Source organism: Nipponia nippon, unplaced genomic scaffold, assembly GCF_047370975.1.
Source record: "Nipponia nippon isolate SJK-2023a ecotype South Korea unplaced genomic scaffold, ASM4737097v1 scaffold_1, whole genome shotgun sequence".
Lineage (NCBI taxonomy): Eukaryota > Metazoa > Chordata > Aves > Pelecaniformes > Threskiornithidae > Nipponia > Nipponia nippon.
This window is the reverse complement of record NW_028262290.1, coordinates 53572713-53585743: the sequence shown is the minus strand read 5'-3', so window position 1 is coordinate 53585743 and position 13031 is coordinate 53572713. Positions and strand designations below refer to the sequence as shown.

The following is a 13031-nucleotide window of genomic DNA, read 5'->3' as shown; positions in this document are numbered from 1 at the left end:
ACCTCCCAAACTTGTGACAAAAATATTGATTTTAATATTAAATGCAAAGGAAGTAGTATTTTTTGTCTTCCCCCCTCCCCGTTCTCTTTGTAGATAAAGCTCACAGAATGGTTGAGGTTGGAAGGGTTCTCTGGAGGTCATCTTATCCAATGCCTCTGGCTCAAGCAGGGCCGCCTAGAGTCAGTTGCCCAGGACCATGTCCAGACAGCTTTTGAATATCCCCAAGAATGGAGACTCCACAACCTCTTGGGCAACCTGTGCCAGTGCTCGGGCACCCTCACAGTGAAAAAGTGTTTCCTTGTGTTTGGAGGGAACCTCCTGTGTTTCAGTGTGTGCCTATGCCTCTGCTTCTGTCACTGGGTACCAGTGAAAAGAGCCCGGCTCCATCTTCTTTACGCTCTTCCTTTAGGTGTTTATAGACATTGATAAGATCCCCATGAATCTTCTCTTCTCCAGGCAGATCAGTCCCAGCTCTCCCAGCCTTTCGTCATGTCAGAGATGCTCCAGTCCCTTCATCATCTTCGTGGTCCTTTGCTGGACACTCTGCCGTATGTCCATGTCTCTGTGTTGTATTGTAATGTGCCCAGAACTGGACATAGTACTCCAGTTGTGGCCTCACCAATGCTGAGTAGAGGGAAAGGATCACCTCCCTAAACCTGCAGGCAATACTTCTCCTAAGGCAGCCCAAGATGCTGTTGCTCTTCTTTGCAGCAAGGGCACATTGCTGGCTCATGTTCAGCCTGTTGTCCACCAGGACCCCCAGCTCCTTTTCTGCAAAGCTGCTTTCCAGTCGGTCAGATGCCAGCCTGTACTGGCACACAGGGTTGTTCTTCCCCAGGTGCAGGCCTTTGCATTTCCCCTTGTTGAACTTCTGAGGTTCCTGTCAGCCCATTTCTCCAGCCTGTTGAGGTCCCTCTGGATGGCACCACAACTCTCTGGTGTATCAGCCACTCTTCCCAGTTTTGTGTCATCAGCAAACTTGCTGAAAGTACACTCTGTCCCATCATCCAGATCGTTAATGAAGACGTTAAACAGGATCAGACCCAGTATTGACCCTATTGACCCCTGGGGTAACCACTAGTCACTGGCCTCCAACTAGATAGACCCAGGAGTTGTCTGACTTTCACCCTTCCAATTCTCTCCCCCACCCCACTGAGTGAGTGGCTGTGTGGTGCATAGTTGCTGGCTGGGGTTAAACCACAACACCCTTTTTGAAGATAGGAGTGACATTTGCTTTCCTCCAATCATCAGGCAGCTCTCCCAATTGCCATGATTATTCAATTACTGAGAGTCACCTCACAATGACATCAGCTAGCTCTCTCTGCCTCATGTATGCACCCCATCCTGGCCCATGGACTTATGTATGACCAGTTTGCTTAGGTATTCCCTGACCTGATCCTCTTCCACCAGTCTCTAAGGCCTGGGATTCCTAAAGGTCCATCTTCCTAGTAAATACTGAGACAAAGAAGGTGTTCAGTATCTCAGCCTTTTCCATGTCCTGTGTCCCCTGTCTCATTCAACAGTGGGCCCACATTTATCCCAGTCATCCTCTTGTCATCTATGTATTTATAGAAGCCCATCTTGTTGCCTTTGGTATCCCTGCCTTTGATATTCCAGTTTCAATTCCAATTGGACTTTGGCTTTCCTAACCCCATTCCTGCATGCTTGGATAGTGTCTCTGTATTCCTCCCAGGCTACCTGTCCCCACTTCCACCTTCTATATGCTTCTTGTTTGTGTTGAGTTTTGACAGGAGCTCCTTGTTCATCTGTGCAGGCCTCCTGGCATTTTTGCCCGACTTCCTATTCATTAGGATGGACTAGACTTGAACTTGGAGGAGGTGATCTGTGAATATTAAACAGCTTTCTTGGGCTCCCTTTCCATCCAGGGCCTTATCCCATGGAATTCCACCAGGAAGATCTTTGAGGAGGCCAAAGTCTTCTCTCCTGAAGTCTGGGGTTGTGAGTTTCCTTTCTGCCCTCCTCCTTCCTTTCACGATCCTGAACTCTACTATCTCATGGTCAGCCAAGGCTGCCTTCAACCTTCACATCCCCAATGAGCTCCTCCTTGTTTGTGAGTATGAGGTCCAGCAGAGCACCTCTCCTTGTTGGTTCCTCTATCACTTGAGTCAGGAAGTTATCCTGGACTGCATCCAGGAACCTCCTGGATTGCTTATGCCCTGCTGTGTTGCCCCTCCAGCAGATATCGGGGCAGTTGAAGTCGCCCATGAAGACCAGGGTCTGAGAACATGATGATGATTCTGGCTGTCTGTAGAAGACCTCATCCACTTGTTCTTCTTGGTCAGGTGGCCTATAGCAGACACCCACTACGGTGTCATCTACACTAGTTTGCTCTATAATCCTCACTCATAAGATCTTAGCTGGCTCATCATCCATCCCCAGGCAGAGCTCCGTGCATTTCAGCTGTTCTCTTATATAAAGGGCAACTTCACCTCCTTGTCTTCCTGGTCTGTCTTTCCTAAAGAGCCTGTATCTACTGCAACATTCCAGTTATGTGAGCCATCCCACCACAACTCCATGATTCTAGCAAGATCATAGCCCTGCTGTCTCTAAGTCATCATGTTTATTCCCCGTGCTGCATGCACTAGTGTACATACAGTTCAGAGAGGCACCAAAGCATACTGATTTTCCAGAAAGGGTTTTGGCAGTTTCTCCATCCTGATGCCTTGTAGACATTTCCTTGCATACATGCAAATGCTGCAGGTGAGCCCAATTCAGCCCCACATTGTTATTTTGCGATTTTTCTGTCACTTAACACCAGGCCCTTTGCTCATCAACCATGTCCATCACTCCCTCACAGGGCTGCTGGTAAATCTCTTCCTCCGCTGTAATTCCTAGTTTAAATTCAGCTTGGTTTTTGCCACTTTAGAAAAAGTCAAAGTCACAGAATGGCAAAGGGGCTGAACAAAACTTTTCCTTTTGAACTGGAGACTGAGAGCCAGACACCAAGAGGAGATCTATTTTTTTAACTTATGTTGGCCACAAAGTTTTTGATTACTATTTACAAGCACACTTCCATAAAAGGAGGAGTCTTGGTGATAAGACGGAGCAGTGGATGTATAATCCATAGTTAGCATGTATTTTTGCAAATTAATTTAGCAAGTAAATAATAACAGATTTTCTTCAAGATTAATCATGATGTACAGAATCAAAAGTACAGATATTTTTTGAAATCTCATATACAGATACAATATTACTCCTTTATAATTTAAAAACAAATTGTGTTTTATATTTTGGGACAGAAAGAGCAACTTCAAACTAGTCTACAGCTTTACCATTTCTCATTAACATATGCCTATTTTCCCTGGAAATGAAGTCTTTTCAACAAAAAGAAATGAAACTTCTTCAGACAATCATAGAAGCATTTAGGTTGGAAAAGATGTTTAAGATCATCAAGTCCAACCATTCACCTAACGCTGCCAACTCCACCACTAAACCATGTCCCTAAGCACCACATCTACACGTCTTTTAAATATCTCCAGGGATGGCGACTCCACCACTTCCCTGGGCAGCCTGTTCCTGTGCCTGACTACTCTTTCAGTGAGGAAGTTCTTCCTAATATCCAACTTAAACCTCCCCTGGCGCAGCTTGACACCGTTTCCTTTTCTCCTATCACTTGTTACTTGGCAGAAGAGATTAACCCCCACCTTGCTACAGCCTCCTTTCAGGTAGCTGTAGAGAGCGATAAGGTCTCCCCTCAGCCTCCTCTTCTGCAGGCTAAACAACCCCAGCTCCCTCAGCCGCTCCTCATAAGACTTGTTCTCCAGACCCTTCACCAGCTTCGTTGCCCTTCTTTGGACATCCTCCAGTACCTGAAAGTCCTTCCTGTAGTGACGGGCCCAAAACCGAACACAATATTCGAGGTGCGGCCTCACCAGTGCTGAGTACAGGGGCACCATTACCTCCCTGGTCCTGCTGGCCACGCTATTCCTGATACAAGCCAGGATGCCATTGGCCTTCTTGGCCACCTGAGCACACTGCTGGCTCATATTCAGCTGGCTGTCAACCAACACCCCCAGGTCCTTTTCCACCAGGCAGCTCTCCAGTCACTCCTCCCCAAGCCTGTAGCGTTGCCTGGGGTTGTTGTGAGCCAAGTGCAGGACCCAGCACTGAGCCTTGTTGAACCTCCTACAACTGGCCTCGGCCCATTGGTCCAGCCGGTCCAGATCCCTCTCCAGAGCCTTCCTACCCTCCAGCAGATCAACACTCCCACCCAACTTGGTGTCATCTGCAAACTTACTGAGGGTGCACTCAATCCCCTCATTCAGATCATTGAGAAAGGTATTAAACACAACGGGCCCCAGTACTGAGCCCTGGGGAAGACCACTTCCGACGGGCCGCCAACTGGATTTAACTCCATTCACCACAACTCTTTGGGCCCGGTCATCCAGCCAGTGTTTTACCCAGCAAACAGTACACTCAACCAAGCCATGGGCAGCCAGTTTTTCCAGAAGAATGCTGTAGGAAACGGTGTCAAAGGCTTTACTAAAGTCCAAGTAGACAACATCCACAGCCTTCCCCTCATCCACTAAGCGGGTCACCTTGTCGTAGTCAAGCAGGACCCGCCTTTCGTAAACCCATGCTGACCGGGCCTGATCCCCTGGTTGTCCTGTACATGCCATGTGATGGCACTCAGGATGATCTGCTCCATAACCTTCCCTGTCACCAAGATCAGACTGCCAGGCCTGTAGTTCCTCGGATCCTCCTTCTAGCCCTTCTTGTAGATTTGCATCACATTTGCTAACCTCCAGTCAACCGGGACACCTCCCAGTTTAGCCAGGACTGCTGATAAATGATGGAAAGTGGCTTGCTGAGCACTTCCACCAGCTCTCTCGAACCCTTGGGTGGATCCCATCCACCCCCATAGACCTCTGTCTGTCTAAGTGGTGCAGCAGGTTGCTAACCATTTCCCCTTGAAGAATTATGGGGGCTTCGTTCTGCTCCCCGTCCCTGTCTTCCAGCTCAGGGGGCTGGGTACCCGGAGAACAACTGGTCTTGCTATTAAAGACTGAGGTAAAGAATGCATTAAGTACCTCAACTTTTTCCTCATCCTTTGTCACTATGTTTCCCCCTGCATCCAATAAAGGATGGAGATTCTCCTTAGCCCTCCTTTTGTCGCTAATGTATTAATAGAAACATTTTTTTATTGTCGTTCATGGCAGTAGCCAGCTTAAATTCTAGCTGGGCTTTGGCCCTTCTAATTTTCTCCCTGCATAACCTTACAACATCCTTGTAGTCCTCCTGAGTTGCCTGCCCCTTCTTCCAAACGTGGTAGGCTCTCCTTTTTCATGAGTTCCAGCCAAAGCTCTCTGTTCAGCCAGGCCAGTCTTCTTCCCTGCTGGCTCGACTTTTGGCACATGGGGACGGCCTGCTCCTGTGCCTTTAAGATTTCCTTCTTGAAGAATGTCCACCCTTCCTGGACTCCTCTGCCCTTCAGGACTGCCTCCCAAGGGACTTTGTCAACCAGCCTCCTAAACAGGTTGAAGTGTGCTCTCAGGAAGTCCAAAGTAGCAGCTCTGCTGACCCCCTCCTTACTTCTCTAAGAATCAAAAACTCTATCATTTCATGATTGCTATGCCCAAGATGGCCTCCAACCATCATGTCACCCACACATCCTTCTCTGTTTGCAAACAAGAGGTCCAGCGCCTTCCCTAGTTGGCTCCCTCACCTGCTGTGTCAGGAAATTATCTTCCACACACTCCAGGAACCTCCTACACTGTTTCCTCTCTGCTGTACTGTACTTCCAGCAGATGTCTGATAAGTTGAAGTCCCCCAAGAGAACAAGGGCTAGTGATTGTGAGACTTCTCCCGGCTGCTAATAGAATATTTTGTCTGCCTCTTCATCCTGCTTGGGTGGTCTGTAACAGACTCCCACCATGATGTCTGCCTTGCTGGCCTCCCCCCTGATTCTTGCCCATAAACACTCAACCCTATCATTGCCATCATCAAGCTCTAGACAGTTAAAACACTCCCTAACATACAGGGCTACCCCACCGCCTCTCCTTCCCTGCCTATCCCTTCTGAAGAGTTTATAGCCATCAAGAAAGGCTTATAAACAAAAACTAATCAGCCACTAACAGATAAATGCACAGAAATAAATTAGGAGATAAAATTAACATCTTAGAGGATGAGAGAAACAGGACTAGCAAGGCTGTACCAGAAACATGATGTAACCATACATTGTATATCTTACGGTCTTCAACAGTGTCATTAAAATCAAACTCTATGAATTTTCTTTGGAAGATATGATCAGTCACATACTATTTTAGGCCACGTACAAATATACCAGAGTGTATGGCAAGACAGGCTAACATCAGACATATTTAATAGTATTATCTCTATTCTGGTATTCCAGTATTTTATGATGGCTAATCCAAAGATACACACCCATTATAACTGAATGGGAATTTAGTTTTGCATAAAAAGAAGACTTCAATCTCAACATGCATATTTTAAATGCATAACCTGTTTTTGAATGAGTTTGTGTGGTTTATGCATGAAAGTTGGCATAATGAGTACTAGTTTCATGAAAGAATATTTATGCCAATGGCATGAGGAAAAAGGGTGATTCTAATTAAGTAAACGTTTATTTTTTTTAAGGACATTTAGGAAAGTTCACATCAGGGTAAAACTTTTGATTCCATCAACACTTTACTTTTTTGTAAAACTGGCTGTATAGCAGAGCCAACACATTACAGGTGAGAACAAAACCTAATTAGACAAAAAATTATTTTTCCCTGAAAATACTTCATATTTGACATGCAAATGCTACTTTTCAGTGCTGAAAATTACCTCTCAACTAAAACATGAATAATTTTGATACACAATGAATCAAATAGAAACATTAAAAGTAGAAGAAAATTGGCATGAGTGGAATTCTTACCTATAATAGTAAATTTAAATATTTTAGATGGTAGAGGCCTTCCTGCATAAGTGTCTGCATTACTTTCATTCAATACTACTTGCAGTTTCAAGGTGTAGTTCCCAAGTTTCTGAAGATTTTCTAAACAGAAATACAAATACAATTAGAAAGCAAAAAAGTACAATTATAAATAAACTGAAGATATTGCATATGTGAACTTACCCATTTTTTTAAACCAGTACGGCCATTTTCCTCCATGCTGACTGATATGGGAAATTATTTCTTTATTCCCAGTAGGTGCTGCAAAACAAAAAATTAGCTACATGTATTTAGATTTTACACCATAATTCTTAATTTTTTCATGTATTCCTATGACTCATTATTATCACCTCTAAATCTAATAAATATAAATTCAGCTTCACAATTAATCACATTGATCACAGCTAAAAAAAAGAAAAAAAAAATCAATTCCCTACCTAATCCCATTTTAATTAAAAAATGCTAGCCTCAGACACATTAAACTGAAAGAAGCAGGTGTGTAAAGTTGAATTTTATTAGCTCTTTGGTTATATGCTCCCCGTTAAGTCTGAGCGCTTGTGGGCTGAGCACTCCACACTGGCAACTGATCAACTTGGCAAATGACCCTAACAAATTAGCTTAAATAGGAACAATGGTAAAAATGCGCAGTTGATTGAACGTATAATTAAGGAAAAAAGAACGTTCCTTTTTTCCTCCAAATTATTGTATCTGCCTTTATAAACACTTATGCAGCATTAAGACACACGCAAGAAGAGAACACACTGAAACTTCAAGGCAATTTTTTAGTGACTGGTTCTATAACCCAAGATAAATAGAGGAATAAGATTTATTGTTTGAAACTTGAAGAGGCATTAATATATTTGTTTTTTCAAAATATAATTTAGAATAAATTCCGACTGGGACTGCAATAAGACTACACAGAATAAAAAGAAATGCAGTAAAAGTATGCATTGTTCTATAGTTAAGTACAACTGTTTCAGACCCTGTTCTTGGACCAAATTGCATACATAAGATAAAGTAACAGTTGTTAACTTTCTTAGGTATATTTCTTTGAATGTGTAATTCTGGAATATTGGGTTATTAAAATAAATTTTGATCATGTTTTGTAGTAAGAGTTAATTCAGTTTTCTATATTGGGTTTTTTTTCCACCTTTGGTAGTTACTAACACTGAGAAAACAGCTTCTCAAATGAGTGCAGTTTTCCTATTGCAATGTCAACTGCCACCAAGTTAAACTGAGAGTCTGTATTATGCAAGACACACACCTGGAAGATGCATGCCTTTCTTCTTGTATTGTCCCAATATAGATAGATCATCTAAGGTGGAAATTTATCTATAGGAAGTGAAGAAAGTCTAACACTTCTGTGCATAGTGATACGTAAAAGATGACAATAAAACAAATGGGACCTTGGAAGAGAACAAACGAGAAAACCCTGGCTTTTAAAGGTACGGCTGTTATGTTCTGATGTTCTCTTCTGAAAGAGGAGACAATCCCAAGAGTGGTTCTGTGCAAGAAAGTTATCAGGTATGTCCAATGTTGTTGTTGTTGTGGTCTCTGTGATGAAAAAGCATCCTGATGTTTTATTTGAACAACAGACGAAATTATTTCAGTGGAGCCACATTCAAAATTTAGAACTTTCTTGGCAATTTCACCATTTTTCCCTTTGGCAGAGGAAAAGCCCTTCAAACACTTGGTATTAGCAGTGATTAATGAACTCTCCTCTGTTGTTTTGCTAGAAAGTACCATTAGGACTTCCTAACCACCATGTTCTTAATTGTTGACACTTCCACACAAACATATTTATGAATATTAACAGCATCCCTACAGTCACAGATACAGAAGGATGCACTTGGTGCAAACTGTGTACTGCAAACAGCACAAGAAATTAAGTTTTTATAGACACCGTAGGGTTTTGCAAAAAATAAAAACCTGAGGCTAAATTATTTAAATTTGGTTGTTTTTCCTCATGCAGAAACAAAAGAGAATTCTCATTCATTGTTGCAAGGGGTTTTTTTGTTTATTGTCTGAAACCTTTTGGAAACAAATGTTCTTCTAGAAGCAAAACGTACCTTTTACTCACAGGATTACTAGGGCACCAATGTTTGCTTCTCATATGAAAAAGGTTTCCACGTATAATATTCTGAAAACAATGGATAACTAAAGGTCCCCGCTACAGTATAATATAAATCCATGGAGAGTACAGACAGAGGAAAAACATCTGTAATTTTATTTCAAATGACATTTTAATAGGCAACAGCCATAGCCTTCCTGAACTGGGAGAATTCAATGGTGCATGTGTCAGAGACAGACAGATGCAGCCGAACAGCATCTCCCATTGTGGTTTACAGGAGGGAAATGGCAAGATAATTGGCCAGAAGAAGTCAACTAAGTTCTAAAATAAATACTTCGGTGATGAAAACAGTTTGCTGAAGAGCTCAAAAACCTGAAAATATGCCTCACTATAGCCACAGAACCTAGTTGAGTATTTTAACAGAGGTACATGCAATTTAATTGAGTAATCAGGATTGATTTAAAAATAATCTTCTGAGATAGAAATGCTTATTTCTCAGCCTCACCTTAGACAAGAATCACCCAGGCATGACTTTGAAAAAAAACTTCCCAGAACCCACCTTTCCTGGTAGCCCCCTCTTTCCCAGCAGCCTCCTTCCTTTTATCAACCCTAACTTAAAATTTTAGAGTGAGCCTTAGAGAAACAACCCGCTGACAGCCTGGGAAAAAACCCAATACATCCAAACAAGCAAAAACAAAACCAAAAAACCCTCACAGCCCTGTTCTCCTGGCAGTCCACGCCTCCCTTTGGCAGACACTTTTCATAGGCAGCTCTCTTTATCCTACTCTTTCATGTGGTAGCCCCTTTGTGTTCCTGCTCCACCTAGATCCTTCAGCTTTCTCTTTCTCTCAGCTCTAACCCATAATGCCAACCTTATTTTTTGGCCAAACCTTATAAGCCCCACCTTGTCATGGCCCAGATAAAAAATTTCTTGTATCCCAGCTGTCTTGCCAGCCCTCACTTCCCTTGCCCAAACTCTAGACAAGGGGCTCCTGCCATGGTCCAGACATGAAGTTTCTCACAGTCTAGTTCTCCTGCTATCCCACTCTCTCCTTTGGCAGCTCCTTTTATCTCCACCGGACCCCTCGACTTTATCATTCTCTCAACCCTAATTCAAACCCTGATTTTGAATCAAACCTTGTATAAGTAACAGACCACATAAGAAGTTTCTCATAGCTCAACTCTCTTGGCAGTTCACAGTATATTTTGCCAGGTATTCCACTCTCAAAAAGAGAACAGAAACTTTTTGTGTGTTATAAGATGTTTGCTGTTGGCCTTCGTATGGGTGTAACCACGTTAGTACAAATGAGAACTTTATATTATAAGACTAGGGGGTTGAGTTTGACAGGTATGCCATGCCCAAACTGTCACTTACAGGACTTATTCATTGTTCTGGTGAAGAACAGGGGGATTACACTAGTGATTCCCCAATTGACTAGAGACAAAAGTTAAGATAGGAAGCAGTAAAAACGGTTGTAAGTACAAATTTCCATCAATGAATCAAAGTGGTCAGGAGACACGAAAGGCCTGAAGATAGACTTTCCAGTGATTAGAGGCAAAGGGCAAACTTAGTTTTATTTCTCCTAGCAACAACACTGAGAAAACACATCAGAAACACCATGCCTCTTTCAAGTTTATACATCCTGAAGTCAGGATGGTCTACCTTAGTTAAGGTGGCAAAACACTGATTTGTCCCCCAGGCTGTTAGCAAGTACAATCTGATAATCCGTATTACGTGAGTATGTTTTTTTTCATTCCATGCCCCAGCATACTACTTTGGACAATGGACATGCACAGCAGACAGTCCCCATACAAGTGCCATTAAAATACCATGTGTAGCCTTACAACATGTATACTAAACTGCAGCTAAGATACTTCCATTTGGTTTCCTGTGACATATATCACTACAGTAACCTCAGTTCTTCAGAAAGGTATTTTTACAACTCTTATCAGATAAAGGTATTGGATTTTCCTATTGTGTAGGGAAAGAAACAAGGCAAACATGATTTTAAGTTTCTACAAATTTCAGATATATTTGACGTGTGCAGGATTGGAGTTTTCAGAGAATTCAGTGTTCAACACACAACTAAGTAATTTCATCTGCCTCAGAGAGAACGTAATTCTTCAACAAATGCAATGTAAGAATATCAAGTGAAGCACCAATAAAATGGAAACCACAGAAGAGTAACTCACAAGAAAGTTGATTTTTTAAAATTCTGAAGTGACTTTACGTTAGATACTAAACAAGTCTGGTCCCTACTTTTATGCAGATCATGTGAATTGCTATGTTAATTACAGAAAAATTATCCATTTTAACCATGTTCTCATGCATATTAAGTAGATAGCCTGGAATTGACAGAACGTGACAGAAGATGTAATCATAACATAGCATTAAGACATTAAACATTTGGCATTGAAGCAATAGTCATTTCATGAAGCGTGGCTTTGGAGTACTACATGCTCCGATCAAATATTGTCCTTAAAATTAACAGCTATATCCATCTATCAAATTCTAAAACATATTATTTGTATATACGCAAATAAATACATTATCCATTATGCATTTTTAAAATAATAAAGACTCAGTTAAATATACTGAAATACTTACAATGTAAAATAACCTTGAGTTCAACAAGAAGTTTCTTCGAACCTCCGTGGCTTGTACCTGGAAGTTTTTGCATTGCTTCTCCTTTTTTATTCAAAATTACTATTCTTAATGCTCCTGTATTTAAAAGGAAAAATGATGGACTTTTAAAATACGATGTGTATTATAAGTGATGGGAGTTTTCCGTATGCTTGTTTTTTTAACAAGAGTGCATAATATATTTTTAAATTGACATTTTCCTTTTTAGTATTTGGAAGAAAAAAATATACCTATTGGTGTACCAGCAAATCTTGTTTCATTTGGTAATAACTCATCTCCTTCAGGCCATGTTACTGATAATTTATCAGGAAGTCTAGTGAAAAAGAAAGAATGAACAGTTTCTCTGTGAGTTAAAAAACAGGGTAATTTATCTTTAGTAGAATATACATGAAGCTATTTTTTTGGGGGGGCGAGGGCGGGGAGCAGAACCCGAACTATTTATTCTTGGTTTAGAGTTCTAGGGTTTTTTTGTTTCTACTGAAACAGCTGACTTCTTTCCCATTTGGGAATAAAACTGAATTTTCTTTGTTCCTGAAGAAATACTAAAACTGTTTTTAGGAACTCCACAAGTAAATAACTACAACTTAAAGCTTACCTTGCCATTTCATCCTCTATATATTTTTTAACAGCTTTGTCAGACACTGTTCTGTCAAGTTTTGAGATTGGAACAGTTTTCATTTCAGCATACAATGCCTGAGGTTCCTGAAAAAAAAAAAGAAAAAAAAACCACAAAAAAACCCCAAACCCAACAATCTGAGTGCAGTTATAAACAGCCAGATTATAATATGTCAGAGAAGAAATACCTCTCTATCAAGGGACTAGAAAAATCGACATAGACATAATACAACATGCTAACAAATACTACCTGGTAACACCACAAGACACTGTTCTAAAATTTGCTGAAATCACAAGAGTTAAGAATGGATACAAAACATACTATTGATACCAACTGTGATACTCTATTTCATGTGCAAATTTAAATAAATCAGATCGCTAATCATGAATAATAATTTTAATATGTTTACATTAAAACTAATGTAACTAAGTAGTTTGATTATTTCTAGATTGTTGAATCTCAAAAAAATACCAGAATTTTCAACAGTTATTTAAAAGTAATTTAAATAAGTCTGACCCAGGATTATGTTTAAAGATTCCATAGGCATACTAGGTATGTGAATCCTTTTTATATTTGTCTTACCAAAGCAATTTGAACCTCTCCTCCAGTGGCATATATATCCCCATCATGGTCTCCATACAAAAAAAACTTCTCAATGCTTCCATAGAATATTGGAAGAGTCTTAACAGTTTTCACCTGTGAAGAGAAGACAACAATTAATGTCAATACATTACTTCTGCATCAAATGTATAGTATTTGCCTTTTATAGAGTTCAAATGCT

The 13031-nt window shown here is 41.0% G+C and overlaps 1 protein-coding gene across 3 annotated transcripts in view; it reads right to left on the bottom strand.

Annotated features, from left to right (window-relative positions):
- The window catches only part of SMCHD1 (structural maintenance of chromosomes flexible hinge domain containing 1), a 96166-nt gene that overhangs the window by 47429 nt on the left and 35706 nt on the right, over positions 1–13031 (bottom strand). For all 3 annotated transcript variants that reach the window (XM_087755543.1, XM_087755550.1, XM_087755534.1), the window contains 6 exons: positions 12833–12946; positions 12230–12336; positions 11865–11947; positions 11599–11712; positions 7103–7180; positions 6902–7021 (listed from right to left, as the gene is read on the bottom strand). In XM_087755543.1, the coding sequence (XP_087611669.1) occupies positions 6902–7021; positions 7103–7180; positions 11599–11712; positions 11865–11947; positions 12230–12336; positions 12833–12946 (616 nt within the window). The remainder of the gene's footprint in view (positions 1–6901; positions 7022–7102; positions 7181–11598; positions 11713–11864; positions 11948–12229; positions 12337–12832; positions 12947–13031) is intronic.